This window comes from Saccostrea echinata, unplaced genomic scaffold, assembly GCF_033153115.1.
Source record: "Saccostrea echinata isolate AGI-Se365-2 ecotype Australia unplaced genomic scaffold, CSIRO_AGI_Sech_v1 ptg000002l, whole genome shotgun sequence".
In the NCBI taxonomy this organism is placed as follows: domain Eukaryota; kingdom Metazoa; phylum Mollusca; class Bivalvia; order Ostreida; family Ostreidae; genus Saccostrea; species Saccostrea echinata.
The window spans coordinates 28,159,989-28,180,755 of record NW_026889751.1 but is presented as its reverse complement, the minus strand read 5'-3'; the positions used below and the strand labels follow the sequence as shown (position 1 = coordinate 28,180,755).

Genomic DNA, 20,767 nt, shown 5'->3' with positions numbered 1-20,767 from the left:
GGGGTGGGGGTTTAAAGTAAAGTGCGGATCAAGCAAGGGATTTTCCCGTCTTCATTAAAGTCATCTACAAAAATATCTGAGAAACCATTTTCATAAATGTACATATGTATCATGTTTGATTACCCCCTTCCATCTCCAGAACTAAAATCATTGATAAAAACAATATGCTGTAAAGTATTTAGAGGGATGTTGTGTACTTAAAAAACGCCCCCCCCCCAAAAAAAAGGATAACAAATAATAAAACTAACAAACATAAAGATAAATAAATAAATATCATACAAATTGCATGTTCAGTGTTAATATAAATCAATGAAAATATCATTTGGGGTTATACACAATGTTTAAATGATTTAGGCTCTTTGTGTTCGCGGGTTCTTATATTTAAGCACGTCAAATACATGTATAAAAAATTCCACCCTAACCAAAAGAGAGAGAGAGAGAGAGAGAGAGAGAGAGAGAGAGAGAGAGAGAGAGAGAGAGAGAGATGAAATATTTCAGTAAGAGAAACTCTCCTTAAAATCCATGTCCCTTATACGTATTTCATCTTCTTTAATTCATCGTAACTCTGAAAAATATTTAATTATGAGATATCTTCTAAAGAAAAGTGTGCTTTTAAGGACCTTTAATAAACATGTACATGTACTACTGCGTAATAAATGTTTTCCGGATATTGGGAAAATTTTTAAATGTATAAAGGTTTAAATGCTGAATTCATTTTCATTTTCAACACAGGTTACATGTCATTTTCCCAAAGGAAAAATGTTCATATAGACAATGATTAATGTTAAATTGATCACTGTTCATCACTTAAATGAGGAAAATTTATGCCATTAAAGTGTAAAATTAATTGATCTTTTCCTAATAAAATGTTTAGAATTTTTGAATTGATCACAAATTGAGTAATGGACTGAAGATTTAAGAATATCTTATTTCACTAGTTCTATGAAAATACCATTGAATTAGAGCTTCTTATTTTGCTATGTATAGAGGGTCCTTTATAAAACTTCATGGAGAAACATGTGTCACAGGGTAATCGTTAAAGAAAACGCTGGATTCGGTTCAGTTTTGACGTTTGATAACAAAAAGAAATGAAACCAGGTATCCAGTATAATCATAAAATATCATAGTTATCAAGACATCGTGAAAATCGATGACTTCAAAAGTAACATGAAGGGTTGGACTTCTTAGACCGTAAAGGTAGAAATTTAATAGTTATTGGATTTGGCGGAATAAGAGCTTATGTAGTGCACGAAGTTAGTATACATGCATATTAATTATCAAATAGTGGTCTGTCATTGGTCCACTGGTCGTATTCGTATACCTGGTCAGTTTGTAAGCTAAAAATAGAAACATCACGTGACAAAATAAAACATTCACACATGACACTCATTCACTCAAACAGCGCTTTGTTTGATTAGCAATGTGCGCTAACCAAATATAAATTATTAACAAAACATTTAATTAAATATCAACTGTGACACATGATACATTTATTTAGATAAAGCTGTTATTTCTCGAATGTCGTATAAACTCACATACAAGTAGTATGTCTATGACTTTTCCAAGAGAAAAAAGTTAAAGTCCAATATTTTTATGGTGCATTTGTAAATTTTGATTTAAAATAGGTGAATTTTAAAGCTAGTTGTTCTTTAGACATTTTAGACCCATGCAGAATCTATCGAATCCTTCCTCTCCAATCACTACAGTTAACAGAATGGTTGAGCCTCTTCACTGGAGCTTGAAGTAAGCTCTCACACATTCTTTGTTCTAACATTAATATCTACATGTACATAGCAAAACAAGTAAATAACCGTAACTCCCCCCTCCCCCTCTTCTTTTGTTCAAGGATATCGTAATTATTGTTTAAAAAGTAAAGAAAGTAAAACCACTCCTATAGAGAGACTGAATTCAAGAACGAATAAACAAGAGGCATATGGGCTACGGCGCTCACATGAGTCCCCACATGCCCTGTTGTTTTTGTGGAGAGTTTGAGACATTTTTTCCTCTTTATATAAACCATGTAAATCAGATCCCATATTGTGATCACAAACTTGTCTCAGGGGCACACTCACTTCACCAAACTTGAATCCACACTACATGAGAATAAATGTATATCAATATGAATACTTGTCATTGTTGTCCTTCTGTTCTACATTAAAAGATATTCTCTCTGTATCTGTATATATATCTTTTACTCTAGATCTGACCCATGGTGGACCTTTACATCCTCCGGGGGAAAATAACTTGGCCAAACATAAATCTGCGCTTCATTTGTGTGTGTGTGGGGGGGGGGGGGGGGGGGCTAACTGAGGCCCTGCGATATTAATGATTTTAAAATTTTTAAAAGTTTTTTTAAACCAATCTATTGGGCATTGGTTGGTAATATTTCTATATAAATATAACTAGTTATGACCATGGCGTTCTTATGAAGAGGATTTTTACAAGTTTCTATTTCTACAATTGTGACCCATTCTTGCTTTGGCGGCCAGGATCTGAACACTGTGAATCATTACCACATGGGGATGTTTGTTTACTGATATGATCAATTATGATCTTTCTGCTCTTGATGAGGTTTGTTTTCTATTTTTCTAAATTATCTCTCTCCCTCCCCTTGAAAAGGTCGTGACCCTTTAATTTAAGAAATTTGTGCCACTTTTACCTAATGGGGATGCTTTGTGGCAATTTTTTTTTTAAATTGGCTCGATCAGTTGTTTCTGACGGGAAGTCGAAAATGTAAACTGTTATTGACAACAGATGACCTTTGATAAAAAAAATCTTTAAAAAGAAAGCAAAGAATAAGCTTGGCTTTAGATTTCTAAAATTCTACATTAGTTACGTTCTATATTCCTACAAGAATAATTTCCCGTATATTTGTGTCATTTCTAAAGCATCTAGGGCATGGTTAAGATTTTTTAGTCCTATCTTAACAAAATATTTGTCAAATGCTTTTTCATAAGGGCATCAAATTTGTGTACAGAGAACGACAAGTTTAAAAACAATGTCATGTATCGACCCCCTTCTTACATGTAATAAGTGTAAGATTTCCTTCTTTTGCATTGATTGAAGTTATGGCAGTCAGAAAGGGGGGGGGGTGAATTCACGATTGGGTGTTAACGTATTTACCCCTTCTACCTTTTAAAGAAATCAAAATAATTTTGTTAACAAAATATTCATTATTCATCTGTTTAAAGTAATGCTTCTATATTTTGAAGAAAAAAAATGCAGAACCCACCAAAATAGTACACATAAAAAAATCTTGTTTACGGTGTTTCCCTCCCCTTCACCCCCTTACCAGAAACCTGGTGAAGGCCATGGAACTATTTAACTGCTATATTCATCATCTTATAAAAGCAAATAAAACGCACTTAATATTATGTTTTTCAGAAGGAAGGAGAAAAAGGAATTCTTTGCAAGAATTGAAGATTAAGTGGTTGTAAAAACGACACAGCAACATAACTCCTCCAAGGCAAAAATCCCTGCATATAACACAGAGTCCTAGACTTTAATAGCGTGAGGATGAAAGTTGTCTGTATTAGGTGATGACCAAGAATGACACAATGAAGTCTCTTGAGAACACAGCTTAGAATATCGAATTCTTCATAAAGAACAGGTACGTTAGGAGAACTGAAATGCACATGAAAGTTCGTTTCTTAGCTGACGGATAACTTCTACTTAATTAACTTTGGCAGATTAGGCCCAAGTAAGAAATCTTTTTGTTGCCCCTAACACGACCTAAATCTTGCCGACTGATTATTTTTTTGACCAAAAATGTCTAGATATTTGTTTAAATTAACTTTTTAAAATCCAATTTCATCCAAATCTTTTTTTTTAATCAAAGAAGTTGTTTTCTTTCTATTATTGTTTGTTACAAAATAGCGGACACAACATGCGGTTTCAATGGGTTTTCTGAAAAAGAAAGTTCATTTTGTAAAACAACGGCGTCCTAGTAATCCCATATGTCTTAAACATAAGAATCCTACACTCTTAATGAAACATTTAGTCAATTGCTAATTATATATATATCTATAGTGCACCTTTTTTGAATATTGATTACTAAGGTACTTAGTAAGGCCAGTGTCATCAGGTGTCAACTATATAGTTTCTTGCATGATAAGCAGGCCCGTTGGAAGCAATTTCACTTTGAGAGGGCACAACCATACATTTTCAGTTGGGGGGGGGGGGGTACTATCAAGTACCAAAATTCCTTGACAAGCCAAAAAAAAAAAGGTCACCAGGCGTAATTATTGAGGGGGCACAAGCATATAATAGCTGTTTTCTATGATTTTCTATATATCAGCAAAATTATTAAGGCGGGGGGGGGGGGCACGGCCCTCCGTGCCCCCCTCCCCCGGCTCCTACGGCCATAATAAGTTCAATTAATTACTGTTAATAAATGTATCCTTTACCTTCCAAATGGGTTTTGAAATCTTCAAAACTAATTTTAAGACAACTACAGCTTGATAGCTAAAGCTAGTATTCCTCAGATGTCTAGTACACAATCCTTTAATTAGGCCCGCGAAGCTAGGTTGTTTTGCTTGCTCTAAGTCCCTTCAAGAATTTTTCACACATGTTTGGACGCCACCCTTGCATGTTGAGGGCTGTTAGACCTGTGATACCTACGGCCATGAAGCAGTGAAGTATTTTTTCGTGCTTACGACTAGGGCCTAGTATTTACAGTGAGATTGGAACCCGTAAATTAAGGATTACCTCCTTACGTTGCGACTCTAGAACCACTGTGCTACGAAAGGCCCTTGAAAAGGCACTTTGCCAGTGCAGGCACTGGAAGATGTTAGTATCTTTGGGTGTCTAAGGATCTTATCTTTTTCAATGTTAGAAATCGACACTGGTGAGATGTAACTTATATGTTCAATTGAACAATAGTTGTGAATTAGGCTTGTTTTCACAACCAATTTGCATTATCTTTTGTTTTAAAATTGCTTTTTTTTGTTTTGTTGTAATTTTTAAAAGTATTATTAAACTTAATTAATTTCAGAATGTTTTTCAAAGCATCCGTAAGAAAATAAACTTATTTTCCTTCCTACCTACCCAACTTAAGGAAATTGGGTCGGGATAGGAGAAAAACGTATTTTAAATGATGCCCAAGTCTGTATCATTTTTTAACATGCTCCGCCATTTATACATTGTATGTATACAGCAATGAATTCGGAATTAAAACAAACACGGAAGAAAGCTGGGGTATGCCTACCTCGTCCGACTGGATGTCGGCAATCTGGATTTTGCCGAGCCGGATTTGCCGACTGTTGGCAGACCACTTCATACTTCTCTCTCTTCGTGTTTGCATCGTCCTAGGGTAGGACACACAAGTCAATAAACGTGCTAGTAGCAGTTCGTCCTTGGAATACACTAACCTATGAACGTGCTAGGAGCAGCAAGATGAACAACGGTGCATCTTTGTGTGTCCTTTTCAGTTTTTGTCGGAAGTTATCTCCAGCATACACAGGAAAGGTTTCCGCATGAAGAGGCAGTTTTCCTCTGTCAGTGCAAGTTCTTTTTTTTCTTTTCACCTCAGTCTCATAGTTTAACAATAAAAAATACAGAATGCACGCTTGTGCATTAACAATTTAAACGTGTTGAAAATCATCAGTATCAAAATCGATTGAAGGGGAAATGGTTAACTTCAATGAATCATCTTTAACCCCCGACGATGAAATCCATGACTTTGTAAGAAATATAAACATCCTTAAATGTACGCATTTAAAAAGTGTTAGACAGCAAAGACCAGTAAGTGAGGCATCCGGAGGAAGTTTCCTCTCAATATCAATCTCTCCATTCAATTAACAAAACAAGGAGGAAGTGAAAGACGGAGGCAACGCCCACTTTAACCGGCGTCTTGAGACCTCATGCCAATCTGTATATAGAGCTGCTGACAGAACGCGGGGCTGGGAGGCAACCAAGTGTCGTGATTCAGTGAAATTATTAACAACTCGGAAGGCAAAGCACGTTCATTAATATATATGTCACACAGCATGATAAATATTGTGTATATGTATTTATCATGTAAAGGAGACTTATAGTGTTAAAAAAAATAGTATACACAATACATTTTTTTTCAGGGTACCCACTTCCTAGACGCGGAGTGAACACTGCATCTCTTCACGGGGTCAAACACTGAAGCGAACAAGATCACTGAATCTTCAGAATGAGTGACTTCCTTTCGTTGAAGTGACAACTAATATACACATAATGATATTTAACACTTTATTGCACATATACATAAAATAGGTTTGGATTATCACCTTATACATCATATCCAAAGGTTCTAAAGCTACACGTACAATAATAGGTAGAGGGTTTTGTTATACATATCAAAACCTTGACACCATTTTTCAATTAACAAAAGAAACGTTAATGTTTAACGCGAGAAAGGAAAAGAAATAGCACAAAGCATCACTGTGTTGACTTAGAAGCTTTATAGGCAAATATTATATTGATGAATTTTATATTGAATTCGTGCAATAAATCACGCACATTGCTACAATCGCAAATATTACGAACGCGTTTCACACTGCTAATTGAAGGAAGGTTTGTTAGCGGAGAAGCACTTTTTTCAATGAAATTTTACCTTATCCTTTTCAAAGTATAATCATAAAAAATGCAAAAATTCCATTCTGCATGTACTTCTGAAATGTGACAGACATGTCCTTGGACTTCAAATCTACGGAAATTTTACTGAACTAAAGAAAATATTACTTATTGAAATCTTGTCAAATTTGGTCTTATATTTAAAAAAAACAACAACACGTTTTTCTTGAAATTGTCTGAAGGAAACTTGAATCGTTAATGTCCAGGTTTGGTAAAATAATTATACAGATAGATTTACTAAACTACTGTATAAAAGAGACGTCACGTCAACACTTAGTCGGGATGAGCCTCTGGTAGCGAGTGGGACAGGAGTTGTCGTTCTTCCTCTGTAAGGTGCGTCACGGGATATTCGTACAGGTGCTCGACAAACTGCTGGGTCCTCCTGGCGGTCTTTACGGACTGGATCCGCCTCTTCTGGATCCGTGACAGACGGTTCTCCTCACTCATACAGTCAAACCACTCCCACATGTGCGGATCCAACTGACTGAAAGAAGAAACGAAAGCATGAGAGAGAGAGAGAGAGAGGTAAATGTACACGTACAGGTAAAAATGCTTCATATGTTTAACAGACATGCAAACGTATGTTTTCCATGTATAAAGGACAATATATATGTTGCACATAAAGAATGGAGGGTACAAGGCGTGGACAACCCCCCTCCTCTGAGACAAGATATACATCTCAATTTCAAAAGTTTATTAAAAATAGTTATAATTTTGAAAATTGTGTTGTCAGTAACATCATTTGTAAACACATTTGATTCCTTTATTTCATTGAAAAACTTACTGATAAATAATGTATTTTTCAGCTATATTTTTAAAATATGTGAAAAAAAGCCTCTCGCATGATTCGAACTCACCAAAGCTGTCTGTTCAAATACATGTAAAAAACGCGTTAACCACTACTACGCATCATTGGAGTGTTTTAGTATGGTTTAAATAAACGAGTTTGTTGAAGCATATCATTTTTGCAGATATTTTCTTTTTTTTTCATATAGAATGCATTTTCATAAAAAATGGGCCCAGACTCCATTTTTTTAAAAACATAAAATAGATTTTACTTTCATTATCACGTCATTTAAACGTTTATTTGGAATGGAGACTTGACCTATTCTTATTCAAAAATGATTTTTTAAGGCTTCAATAGACTCATTTTCTACTTGATATGCTAAACTGTTAACTTCAAAAAAAAATATCAATCAGTTAGTTTTTTAATTAAATAAAAAAAAAAACAACAAATATGTTAAATATGACATAATTTTTGAAAAATACAACTTTTCGATGAACTTTGAAAATTGAGAGATATCATGTTTCAGAGCAGTGGATTGGTTCGTCTTGTACGTCCTTATTCTTTACATGTGTTAAATACTAGTATATGATAGTTCAGTATATGTTAAACACATTTGAAGTCTACATATGTTTAACATAATTGTGCTTCAAAAGTGTGACGAACATATGGTACGTATACTACTAAAATTCTGATGTTGAACATGTATTGAAAATACATGTACCTTAAACGTTGCTTGTGTTACGTCGTAAATATATATCGCTATTTTAACCTATATATTTATTTCTTACCTGGCTAGACAGGTGTACAAAGGTTCCAGTGACATCACAGATATAGCACACAGGTGTAACATAGATTTTGACAGAGGTCGCTTTGCCCAGTAATTTACATCTTCACTCATTTTTTTCTGAAACCAAAATTAGAAACATATAATTTAAGGTAGTCCGATCCTCAGGTTCTTTTTACAAGACTTTTTTTCTTTTTCTAAGGCTTCAAAGAACCCTGAAGGATGTTGAGATGCATGAAATGAAAAATGTTGAACGAAAAGATTTCAATTTCAAGCTTCATTCTGAGACTTTTTAAATTAAATAATAATTCTTAGAGTTATCGTTCATGGCTGAGGAGCAAATATCCTTAAATGGAGATTATTTGTCACTGTCTAGACTTGTTAATAGACAATTAGTCAAATACAGTTACATGTTCCTGGGCATCTGAAGCCGGTAAATTGATCTGGAACTTTTTACATAGCTCCTGTAAAGGTATCTTTCTTGGCGGAAATCCTTTTTGTTCCAGAAGAACGGAGTAGCCGACCTGAAATTTTGACCAATTCTTGTAAGTTAAAGTTTTTGCTCTACATGAAATCTATACATATGATTTTTACCTATTAGTCATCATTTAGCTTACCTGTGTGTCAAAATAATGACGTATTTTTATGCTGTATGGATGAAGTAACTTGCTGGCAATGCCTACGTCATGAAACACCTTGAATAAAAAAATACTATAAAACCATCTTTTTTTTTAATTTATGACGTATTACTTTTTGGAAATATAGAGCAGACATTAAAACGTTCAAATTACTGGTACCTTAACTAGCTCTACAGACTGAAACAGCCGTATGAGACCACCAGCTAGTACGATGGTTGGACAAGATTTCACGTCGAACACGTACACATCTCCGGAGGGAACACATGTTGTCACAGATGTTAATACATCTAAGAAAGTTTTTGTCAGAAAATAATTCAATCTGAGTTATTATTATCATTAAACTTAAATCTTAAAATTTGATTCTTTCACAGAATGACCACCACATAAATACACTATTTACTGGAAGCTTAATTGTAGACGATGAGGAAATCAAAAGCTAATACTAGGATATCATTAATCCTCAAAAACGAATTTCTGTTCAAATTTGTCAAACTCGGTTGTATTCAAAAAAGAAAATGATACAAAATATTACAGAACCCGAATTGTTTTTCGATAAATTGCCTAGGATCTTACTTATATGCCTTGTTCCCTGACAGGAAACAGCTACGACGGGTTCACATAGTAATTGTCTCACCACCGATTCAGCCCCAGCTTTAGTTGACACAATGTTGATCCGAGGCATATTGGCTAGACCAAGAGTAATGAAAAACTATCTGCTTGTCATAACCCTGAAACATTTAGTTCTTTTTTGTGAAACATTTCAAACACAGGCATAAGAAGACAGAAGAAAATAAGCAGGGGCGTTTACGTTAAAATTGTCAATTTATTCGAAGTCATTTTTTCAAAAGATTTTTCGTCTCACGGAGTATAGTATACGTTAGCCTCACATTTAGGGGGAGGGCCGGAATTTTCCAATAACCTCGTTACATGTATGATAAGTAATCCATCCAAAAAATACAAATGCTCTCTTGTAGAATATTTAACTTATATTTGTATGTCAATAAAATGCAGATTCCACACAGGTCGTTGTATTGAATGATATTCAACACATGTATTAAGAAACAGTCCTATGAACTTCAATTCTAGCTGTCACCAACATAAGATATGAAATAGATAAAAACAGTGACAATTGAATAAACCGAATAAAAATAAAAAATAAAATTTTGGAATTAACAAAATCGAATTTTATAAAATGTTAATTTACCTGGTCAGGTGCAAAAGCAGGTTAGATTTTGAAATTTGTCTGAACTCCTGGGGATAACACGGCAGACACTTACCTTTTACAGAAAAAGAACAAGTTAAATGTCCGGTAATCCTTTAACTCAGTTCTGATCATTCACAATCGATCTTACATAACTCTAGTTAATGCTTTCAAGATTAAGGTAGAAAATACATAAGATATCTAGGCCTACCTGGTCTTATGCAACAGTCCTGTGTTTCTAGGGAAGCCGTCCGCCGAGGTCTTTACGTGATGAATTATTAATAAACACAACACCTTCTAATCGAGGATCATTTATTGCAGAAATATCGATAAAAAATTTCTCAGTGAAAGCGCAATATTGACAATTAAACCTGAACCGGCTGTTTAAAGTTTAAGCACAAAACCGTTGATGGCTACCAAATAGACTGTAGATGTCATTAGATTTAAATGGACGGAAGAAAAGAGTGGACTATTATAATCTATTCAGGTATAATTTGTTTAGAAAACATTAAAATTTCACCGGGAAAAAGTAACGTATGAATGTATAATTACAGGTTCAATCCACAGTCCTGGGGTAAAGTATATTTAAAAGCAAACACTGTTTGAATCAATGGTTTTTTTTTCTTCTATAGATCAGGCTGGAAGAAAATTTAAACTACTTTTGAATTTTACAGGATTATCAAAACAGAAGTACAACCTGCGCAAGCCGAAAATATATTAAAAAATAATCAAATTTTCTTTTTAAAGACAGCATTTCTCCCATAACATAGTAGTAAGATAGTTAAGTTCATAGAATGAGTCAGATTCCCACAAATCGACGACAGCTTACGATAACATACTAGTATATGCACTAGACAAAATTGCTAACGCACCACTTGTTATTCTTATTTGTGAATCGAACATTTACCCGATAGGTAATAGTATATATAATACACCATCTTTTCCAAAACAATGGGATTGACAAATGTCTTGGTATCATGACAAGACCCTTAAAGGGGGAGGAAATAAGCACCACCCTCAATTTTACCTGGTCTGTGAACCCCTGTCAATCAGATGAAATTAAGCCTGAGATTAAATACTGAAAAATGATTGACATTTTGTTACTTGCCGTTGTGTATATCTTGTATACCTTGGCTCGGGATCGTACCGATCATTGAATTAACATTCAGTCTTTGATGCCTACCGCATACATCGTGATAAAGAAGCAGCCAGAGCTGATATGATTTTTTTTACTTTATGATAAAGTAATTAGCCATATATGATTTATATTTAATCAGTCTGTCAAATAATTAAATAAATGAAAAAGAAAATCAGTCATGTATCTATTTAAATTGTAATTAAGAAAGGGGGTTCATTTCACTATACAATCTATAATGCGGTATAGATTATCCAAATTTACACGTACATCGATTTTACTTAAAACAGAAAATACTGAATTGCTTTGGAAGCATCGTGTAATTTATTTAAATAATAATTCCTTTTTTATAATTATGAGATAGTCATATTGTCCAAGTTGAAAATTTTAAGACCTGTAATATTTCTTCGAGACGTGGTGATGAAAGTTACGGTAAAATAACCAGTTTTAAAGAGAAATAAGCTGTATTATAAAAGCTGTCATTGCGTGTGCAAGTTATGTTTAGAATTATGGATCCCGAGGAAAAAAGTAGGATAAAGTGATTATATTCCCGTTTCGTCTACCTGTCGGAGAAACAATACGCGGATGCCATGACCATTTTTACGAAACATGCATCATGGGTTAATCACATAGGAATTATATTAAAAATATTTATCTAATTTATTATATATTTTCTACAAAATTTAGACTTCCAACAGGATTTCTAAGTTTTTTCAGGACCGCGCTTTTTTCTACTTTCGTTTTGCGAATGACTATTTCCCTCGGTGTCACCAGCTTTCAACCAAAGATTTGAAATTTATTAATGCACAAAATTAAACTAAAATTGTCTCCTTTATTCAAATATATTTTTAAAAAAGAATTGAACTAAAGGAATCAGTCTACATAAAAAAATTAGCATGATTTATTTCAGAAATTTGACGATCAACATTTCGATTGACCAACACGCGAAGTAAAACAATGTCTTAGGAAAACATTTTCAGGTAATACTGTGTATATAGGTAGGTATACACAAGCCAGCTTGGTTCCCTCGGGGCTTCTCAGCCGTTTCAATTTAGCTCCACCCCACTCCAAATTTACCTGAGGAAAACCGACCGGTTGAAAACCTCGGCCTTTAAATGACCTTCTTGCCCGAAAACCAATTTTTCGACGTGCACTGCGAACCGTTTTTGCCCAGATATGAAGTTGGTGATCACCAAAGGTGGTCCGTGAGGTTGCCACAGAAGCAGTCTCCCTGTTAAAAATCAAATAACATACAGGTATTGACTATCATATCGCCTAGTAGTCATTCAGTGCCTTGGTGTCCATACCAAATCCACCCAACTTCCGGTTGACCCAATTTTGTGGTACAATTTTAAAATTATCGTGTGCTGCTTACTTAATGCCCTGGTTATCTATAGTAAACATTTTTATGTTTGTTAATCTATTTGAAACAATTTCTCATTGAAGGAATTCACAATCTTTAAATTGTTTTTATTTTTTACAAATTTCTTCATAGAAACCCCCTGCAGCCACCATACAGTCTGCTTTAGCACGCTCTTCTAAGGTCAAACGCCGCACACTGTGCAACTTTTTTTCTGAGTTTTTAATTAGTAGAAATGTAAAGAACACAAACACAAAGAAAAAAAAATAGATTTTATTCTTCCAAAAAAGTATGGACACGATTTTAATTTTTTCTATGAAATGGTTACGCTTCAGTAAACATTGTAGTTATCTATCAGTAAAAGACATTTAAATGCCTCATTTTTTATTTAAGTAATATAATTATATATCAAATACATCATTAACAAGTTTTAAAAAGTAAAATATTAATTTCCTTTGGTGGTACGTTAGCAATTTTATCTAGTGTACATGTCATGTATATGCAATTTATCATTCTGACACTTAAACACTATTTAATATACAAGGAAAAATATCGTTGGATTTGTTTGTTGCGCAATTTATTTAATCTGAATAGACATTCCTTATCTGAATTTGAACTCATAGTGCCGATAGTTCATTCTGTAACCAGGGGAGATAAGCGGTGATTTTCGTGAACACGTTTGGTTTACCCAACTCGGAGCAAGTGGATGATCCCCATGACGTCGCACCCACCAGTACAAACGAATCATGACGTTTACACACCAACGGCCCTCCAGAATCTCCCTAAAATTTATAGCAAAGCTGACAATCATCAATCAGGAGTCTTCTCCGAAATGCAGCTCTACTGCTTTAAAGCAAATTAAACAACAACACAGTTGTCATACCCCCCCCCCCTAAAAAAATAGTGATTAAAATGGAAAAAAATTAAAACGATTGAAATTATTTTTTAAAAAACCTTGTCTTTCAGGATACGTTAAGAAGTAAAAGCAGACGTTCAATGACAGACAGACGAATCTTTACCAATGCGATCGAAAGAGTTTAAATAAATAATATGTTGCAATATCTATTCTCTCTCCCCCATCTCTTTTTCTCTCTATTACCCGGCATGCCCCTGTGTCCCCACTTCCTATACAGAGCTGTTTGTCGGTTATGACACCGTCCCAGCTGGAGTTACACGTCAAAGTAGAAGTTATAGGAATGCGAAGATGCCGTAGTACAACATTGTCACCAGTTCCTTTAACATAATAAACATTAAAATTATAAAATAGACCTAAGATTTCTCCCTCCATTATAAAATCTTTCTTTCTTGTACAAATGATATCAAGGCGACATCAAACAGGCCCGTAGGAAGCAATTTCACTTTGAGGGGGCACAACTATACATTTTCAGTTGGAGGGGCACTATCATGTACCAAAATTTCTTGACAAGCTAAAAAAAAAAAATAAAAATAAAAAAAGGTCATCAGACGTTATGATTGAGGGGGCACAAACATATCATAGCTATGTTTTCTATAATATTCTACATATCGGTAAAATTATTGGGGGGCACGCTCCCCCCCCCCCCGTTCCTACGGCCATGTCAAACATTAATCTATTCACTATTCCGATGAGCGGCTGTAACTTGAATATCTAAAAATAAAATTAATTTCTAACCTTGAGTATAACCCCAGCCACTGATGTAACAATGGTCTGTATCAGTAAATACGTCATCTTTCTGAGGCAGACAGGCTGTTCTGACGTAATGTCCGGCCAGATTTACTGGTTGTGAGAGCTGGACTAAAGCTATGTCATTGGGGAGGCCATGTTCAGGGGAGTAGTTGGGATGCTGGAAGTTCAAGAAAAATTTGTATATCATATTCAAATACAGGGTTTACTAATACTACTATCTATTACCGATTGTCAAACGTACTATAAGCACTTTTTGGATCGTTGTATTCCGCTCGTTGTTCGAAGTGTATTCTTGGTGATGTTCGCCAAGTAACAAATAAACACCGGAAATGGATTGTCTATCAATGAATTCAGTTAAAAGATAATCTGCTCAAAAATTTAAACAGATTTGGCCATCAAAAATATCAACTGCTTTAATATCTATCTCGAAATATAAAGGAACATTCTAGATTATTAATTAACTTATATAAAATGAAGCTTCCTTCGAACACCTCTGGCTTACCCATAGAGACAGTGAGCCGCGGTAACAACCCATTGATCGGACACTAGCGTCCCTCCACAGAAATGGCCGCGGTCATTCTGAAAACTGACTTGCCAGGGCCATTCACCATCCAAAGCTGGGTCACCTCCCACCACTCTTAGGCGCGGATCTAAATGGCGTGTTTGTACCCGTGTTATTAGTCCGCACTTGTCTGTGCCTTTAAAATAAGACAGGTTACAAAGATAATAACCTTAGTATCTATCCAAACTTAAAGAAAAATCATTATAAACTCCATAAATATACATGTATAACTGAAAACAGTTTAGAACACATCCATAAAACTCGTAAGACACATTGTGAAAAATTAATTACTGATCATATAGTTTTTCATACTGTATTTTAGGTTACGTCGTTATGTGATAAAAGTAGGTAACCTGGATGTGCTGGTTCAGGATTAACAGTAGATGGCGCTGGTTTGCAGCAAACATTCTTTCTACATCCTAAAGCATATTGGTCTATGTAACCATCACAGTGGATGTTTGACCGAATGCACGAACCACCTCTTGTTGTGCACGTGTCGACTCTTGCATGAGGCTTTCCTAAACACCAAAGATTCCAGTCAAAGGATTGCTACATATAATTTTAAAACCAAATTTTGAAGTCAAAATTGAACATTACCGACAATGGATTCCATATTTATAAATGCCAAAACGAGAAGAAAAGACCAAACCATGGTGTTAAAGTTCAGTCGAATCACCAGAGGTTTCAAAACGAGATATACTAGTACCCACCTCTTTCTTAATTCTCAGATCCTCTTCAAAGAAAGGCTGTCCTTGTCACTACAAAAATGGTAAGATATTACTGGAGACATTTTTCTACAGGAGTGCTGTGGTTATCTTCAATTCCGCGCCATTGCCAAACAAATACTGTTTATCCCATACTTGTTGGAATTTTCCCGACCTCTGAGTACTTAAATTTGTTGTGACAAACAATTTCGTTGTTTTGATATATGGTCATTTATATTGACGCCAGATTTATTTACACTAATTGAAATGTGGATCCCTGATTAGTTAACTGGAGTATACATTTAAAAAAATACTAGTCTCTTTATTTTATTTTTTTTTCTTGCTAAAAATTCGATGTTTTTGTTATTTCCTCTAGATCTTGTAGTAAAGTTATAATAAAGGAACTATGTCTGCTTTTCACCTGTGGTTTGTATATATATATTTCTGACTGTTTGCTTATCAGCAAACTTTATTTTAAAAAAACTGTGATAAGATTTTTTTTTACTGCATGTGTCTTGGTTTTTGGTGTATACGCACCAGAATAATTATTTAGGAAAGCGCAGATGAATAAAGGATTAAGTTGTATTTTTTTTTTTTTTTTTTTAGAAAACATGGGTTGTTACAACGCGAAATGTAATAACAACGCAAAATGTAATAAACTGGGATTATTACATTTTCCGTTATTACATTTTGCGACGAGATCAACACAAAATGTAATAACACAAAATGTAATAACGCGATTTTTGGATAATTACATTTTGCGTTATTACTTTTTGCGTTCGGATTAAAGCAAAATGTAATGATGCACTTTTTGGTTGTTAGATTTTGCGTTTTTTATTTTTTGCGTCGAAGACAACGCAAAATGTAATAAAACAAAATGTAATAAAACAAATATAATTGTTTTTTTTTTTTTGGTATTGTTTTCAATGCGAAACATCACAAAATTGATTTAAACATATAACAATGGGGAAACTCGATTTAGTAAACAGACAGACCTATAAGAATATTAGACAAACATTACGGCCTTAACGGACATTATTAAATCTAATCGTATATATTTTTAAACTCTATTTCTAACATGACATGTCTGTTTATAAATCAGTCTGTACTATATATCCATCACTGACATTCTTAATTACCAAAGATTGACCATGGGTCCATTAAAAGCTCTTGATATGCATGTACAACATGCATGTGTACATTGGTTAGCAAATTAGAAGTGCATGTGTGTGTGTGTGTGTGTGTCTGGTGAGGAGAAGGGGGGTAGGGTTTACTTCGCATGTTGATCTTTGTATTTTTATGCGCATGCAGAAACAATCCATTTTATTATTAGAGAGAGAGGGGGAATTTTAGTTTTGCTGGTCTGCCTGGTCTGCAATGCACATGATTTGTAAAACAGTGTGATATCTTAATTGTCAAGAAACCCCCTTCCCGCTATAGTTACACTTGCTAGTAAAAATAGATTTCTTTTCTAAATTTCGTGCATGTGCCTATGCAAAAAGAAAAAGCAAACCGATACACTGATAAACGAAATAACCCTCCCCCCCTCACACACACACATGTGCACGCACGTTTCTAATTTGCAACACCTATGATTTGAATATCATCTGATTTTAAATGGCTAATGATATCAATATATGATGAAATCAGATCTATTGTAAGAATAAGCATATTGTTTTATTTTCCTTCCGTTTACTTTCTTCATCCACTACTCAATTGAAAATTATTCTCAATCTGACTGACCAAAAATGTGTTATTACATTTTGCGTTTTTGTATTTTGCTTAATCTCGACGCAAATGTAACAACGCAAAATGTAATAATCCAAAAATCGTGTTATTACATTTTGCCTTGATCTCGATGCAAAATGTAATAATCCTAAAAGGTGTGTTGTTACATTTTACGTTATTACATTCTGCGTTGATATCGACGCAAAATGTAATTACGCAAAATGCAATAATCCCGGTTTATTACATTTCGCGATGTTATTACATATGGCGTTGTAACAATGGGTTTTTACACATCACAAACGAACGTAAGACTCTGTATCCAAAGTTTTTTCTGTAATTGCACCTTCCACCCGATTTTCACCAAGAGTTTGTTTTTGATACATCAGTTCCCAAGCAATTCAGTCGTGGAATATGCACCATAAAAACCTACATATTAACATGATAAAACAGTTTATTTCAATAGGAAACAGTAAATTTATCAGAGCTTTTGATTTGAAAACTTTCATGCTTATCATATCCCCTCTCATAAAACGCCAACTGCCCACTAGAATCCTCTTCCAATGAGATTTGGGGAAAGGGTTTGTCTATAGGCAAACAAGAATAACTGGTAATATTTGTAGATATATCTAATTATAGAACAATACGATTACTTATATAATGATTGTGGTCAAGGATCGTTCCCGCGGCAAGTTTATATACTACGAGTAGATGCTTGTTTCATCAGCATTGCATTAATGTGTTTGGATTAACAAAGACAAAAAAAAAGAGAGCCAAAGAAAGGAGACTGGAGAAAAAAGAGAAGAGGAAACCGAGAACCAAAAATAAGAAAGACTAAGAGTGCGGTGGGAGGAGGGTGATGGTATCCCTATTCATTCCACTCAACCTATATATTGGGATACCCTTTAATTCTGAAAAAGGATTCGTACTAATACAAAATAACTTGCATTTTATGCTACATCTACGCTCCTTTTTTATGCCCCCGTAATCGGAGATTCAGGGACATATAGTTCTTGGCTGTCTGTCTGACTGTTTGTTCATCAGTATGTCAGATTATCCGCGAAAACTTTAATCTTGGTTATTACTTCTGAATGGTTAGTGCTAAGGCTTTCATATTTCACACGACTGTGTATTTCTTGTGACAAGCCCTTTCATTGGGTACGAACATTTTTTTACCTCATTACCTTGACCTTGGAGTTTGATCTACTTTTGAAAAACTTTAACCTTAGCCATTACTTCTGGACGTTAGGTGCTAGGGCTTCCATATTTCACATCTGGATTTCTTTTGACAAGATTATTTTTTGGGGTACCAATATCCCAAATGTAAATTTAACCCAAATTTCAAGCATTTGCAAGTTGAATGTAATCCAGAATTACACTCAAATTTCCTATATATTTAGTTCTAAAAAGAACAAGATGTGTTCGTAAAATACTGATGCCCCTGTATGGCAACTTATAGCGAAGGTTAAACTTTCTCAAATGCAAATCAAATTTGTTGGTACCCAAAGTAAGGTCTTGTCCCGAGAAATACACCTGTGAAATATAAAAGTCCTAGCAGCAACCATTGAAAAGATATGGAAAAGGTTAAAGTTTTCAAAAGTAAGTCAAACATGAAGGTCAAATGATCAAAATTAATGGTGCCCAAGGAAAGGCTTCTCACAAGAAATATACATATGAAATATGAAAGCCCTAGCACCAACCCTTCAAAAGATATAGCCAAGGTTAAAGCTTTTCAAAAGTAGGTCAAACTCCAAGGTCAAGATCAAAGGGTCAAAGTTGTTGGTATCCAAAGGAAGGTCTTGTCACAAGGACTACATTTGTGAAGTATGAAAGCCCTAGCACCAACTGCTCAAAAGTAATGGCCAAGGTTAAAGTTTTCTAAAAGTAGGCCAAACTCCAAGTTCAATGGGCTATAATTGTTGGTATCTAAAGGAAGGTCTTGTCACAATTAATGCACATGTGAAGAATAACAGGTATATTCCTCGAGACAAGACCTTACTTTGGGTACCAACATATTTGATTTGCATTCGAGAAAGTTTAACCTTCGCTATAAGTTGCCATTCGGGGGCATCAGTGTTTCACAAACACATCTTGTTTCATTCTGTAAGGTGTGGGACCAAGACTTTTTTTAAATTAATTATTTTTTTTGCACCGGTCCCATCCTGGTGATAAATGTTGCCTGGTCTCTAACAATTATTTCCATTGGTTTATAGCATGACGTCACATATTAGGAGCGTGATTATTCAAGAATACGATACTTTATGTGATCAAGCAGCCACAGGTAGAAGACTGGACTCCGGACCATAGCTTGAGACGATGAAATAGGGAAACTTTAGAATGAATTAGAACGCACCTACCGTGGGGTAACTAAAAAATACATGTACATGCATCTTAAACAAGCCAGTTCAAAACTTATATCCCCATTTTAAGGACAGGTGTCCATTGAGATATTATCCAGGGACAATGTGTAACGGTATAAAGTTTGTGACCTAGATATTTGGTCCTTTCATATCAGAATCAAAGGGGCAAAGTTTTTATTTCAGTTTTCATTACAACAGACTGTATATTGAGGCCATATATAGATTTGTGACTTGACCTAAGAGCTTAGGAATTATGAGCTCTCAAAATCAATTGTCTGAGTACTTTCAGAGATATCTGAACAGTAGAGTGTATCATTTCCTAATATGACATTTATGAATTTGGTACTTGACCTTTTGACCTAAGAATCAACGGGGATCTGCTTTAGATTAAAAAATAAAAATCACCAGCTAAAGATCCATTCGTGAGAATCAAAAGGGGCCTTCTTCAAGTCATATTGATTCGTAATATTAAATTTCATTGCAAAAGTTTCAGTACTTTCAGAAATGTCACCCGGAAATAAAGTTTACCAGTAAGCAACATAAATGAATTTGTGATTGACGTTAAATTTTTTGACCTCAAACTGAATAAGGTCTTTCATAAGTTAGTTCTATTTCAAAATCTCAAAGAGAACTAACTATCATCTGGAAACAATTTTATAAAATATATGAATTTGTAACCTTGACCTGTAGACCTCAAAATCAATAGGGATCTCATTCAAATCATAGGGAGTTATATAAAATTTCAGAAACCTTAAGTACTTTAAGACTTAAGTATTACCATTTCATGAAATATATGAATTTGTGACTGACTTTTTTACCTCGGTATTACAAGAAGTCTTCATGACGTCATAGAGAGTTATTATATAAAATTTCATTGCAAAAGCTCGAGTATTTTCTGATTTATCATCTGGAAAGAAAAGAAATACAGACAGACAGAATGACAGAAGCATCGTCCATATACAAGGTTGGATAGGGTAGGGCTTGAAATGGACCTGCTCCATAAACTTTCACCTGATCAATCAACCAGAACATGTATATCAAACGCAACATTCAAAGCATGTCTGATAGTGTCAACCCAAGATGCATCATCTACACAAGTTTGGTCTGGACTCTAGACGTGTAGTTACATGGAAATCGATTTGTTTAACTAGTATTCCGATGATGGAGGATACCGTTTTATCATTTATCAACAGGAAAATAAAAATAGTTGTGTAAAAGTTAAGAACAGTGAAAATAAAAGAA

The 20,767-nt window shown here is 34.6% G+C and overlaps 3 protein-coding genes across 3 annotated transcripts in view; all 3 read right to left on the bottom strand.

Annotated features, from left to right (window-relative positions):
- LOC133176024 (SH2 domain-containing adapter protein F-like) overlaps positions 1 to 5,480 on the bottom strand; it is a 28,617-nt gene extending 23,137 nt beyond the window's left edge. Inside the window, exon 1 of the mRNA XM_061311208.1 lies at positions 5,207 to 5,480. Coding sequence (XP_061167192.1) covers positions 5,207 to 5,302 — 96 coding nt within the window. The 5' untranslated portion in view covers positions 5,303 to 5,480. The remainder of the gene's footprint in view (positions 1 to 5,206) is intronic.
- A 740-nt stretch (positions 5,481 to 6,220) lies between these two features.
- Positions 6,221 to 10,063, bottom strand: LOC133202279 (piRNA biogenesis protein EXD1-like). Its single transcript, XM_061338075.1, has 7 exons — positions 10,017 to 10,063; positions 9,386 to 9,540; positions 8,972 to 9,099; positions 8,792 to 8,869; positions 8,585 to 8,698; positions 8,179 to 8,294; positions 6,221 to 7,087 (listed from the first exon to the last, which is right to left on the bottom strand). Exons 2-7 carry the CDS (start codon positions 9,492 to 9,494, stop codon positions 6,877 to 6,879), a joined length of 756 nt encoding a protein of 251 aa, XP_061194059.1. The 5' UTR covers positions 9,495 to 9,540; positions 10,017 to 10,063; the 3' UTR covers positions 6,221 to 6,876.
- Positions 10,064 to 13,068: 3,005 nt separating this feature from the next.
- Positions 13,069 to 15,526, bottom strand: LOC133178224 (chymotrypsinogen A-like). The gene is made up of 7 exons (XM_061312971.1): positions 15,518 to 15,526; positions 15,090 to 15,285; positions 14,677 to 14,872; positions 14,416 to 14,512; positions 14,160 to 14,331; positions 13,608 to 13,741; positions 13,069 to 13,290 (listed from the first exon to the last, which is right to left on the bottom strand). Exons 1-7 carry the CDS (start codon positions 15,524 to 15,526, stop codon positions 13,126 to 13,128), a joined length of 969 nt encoding a protein of 322 aa, XP_061168955.1. The 3' UTR covers positions 13,069 to 13,125.
- Between the last annotated feature and the right edge of the window lie 5,241 nt (positions 15,527 to 20,767).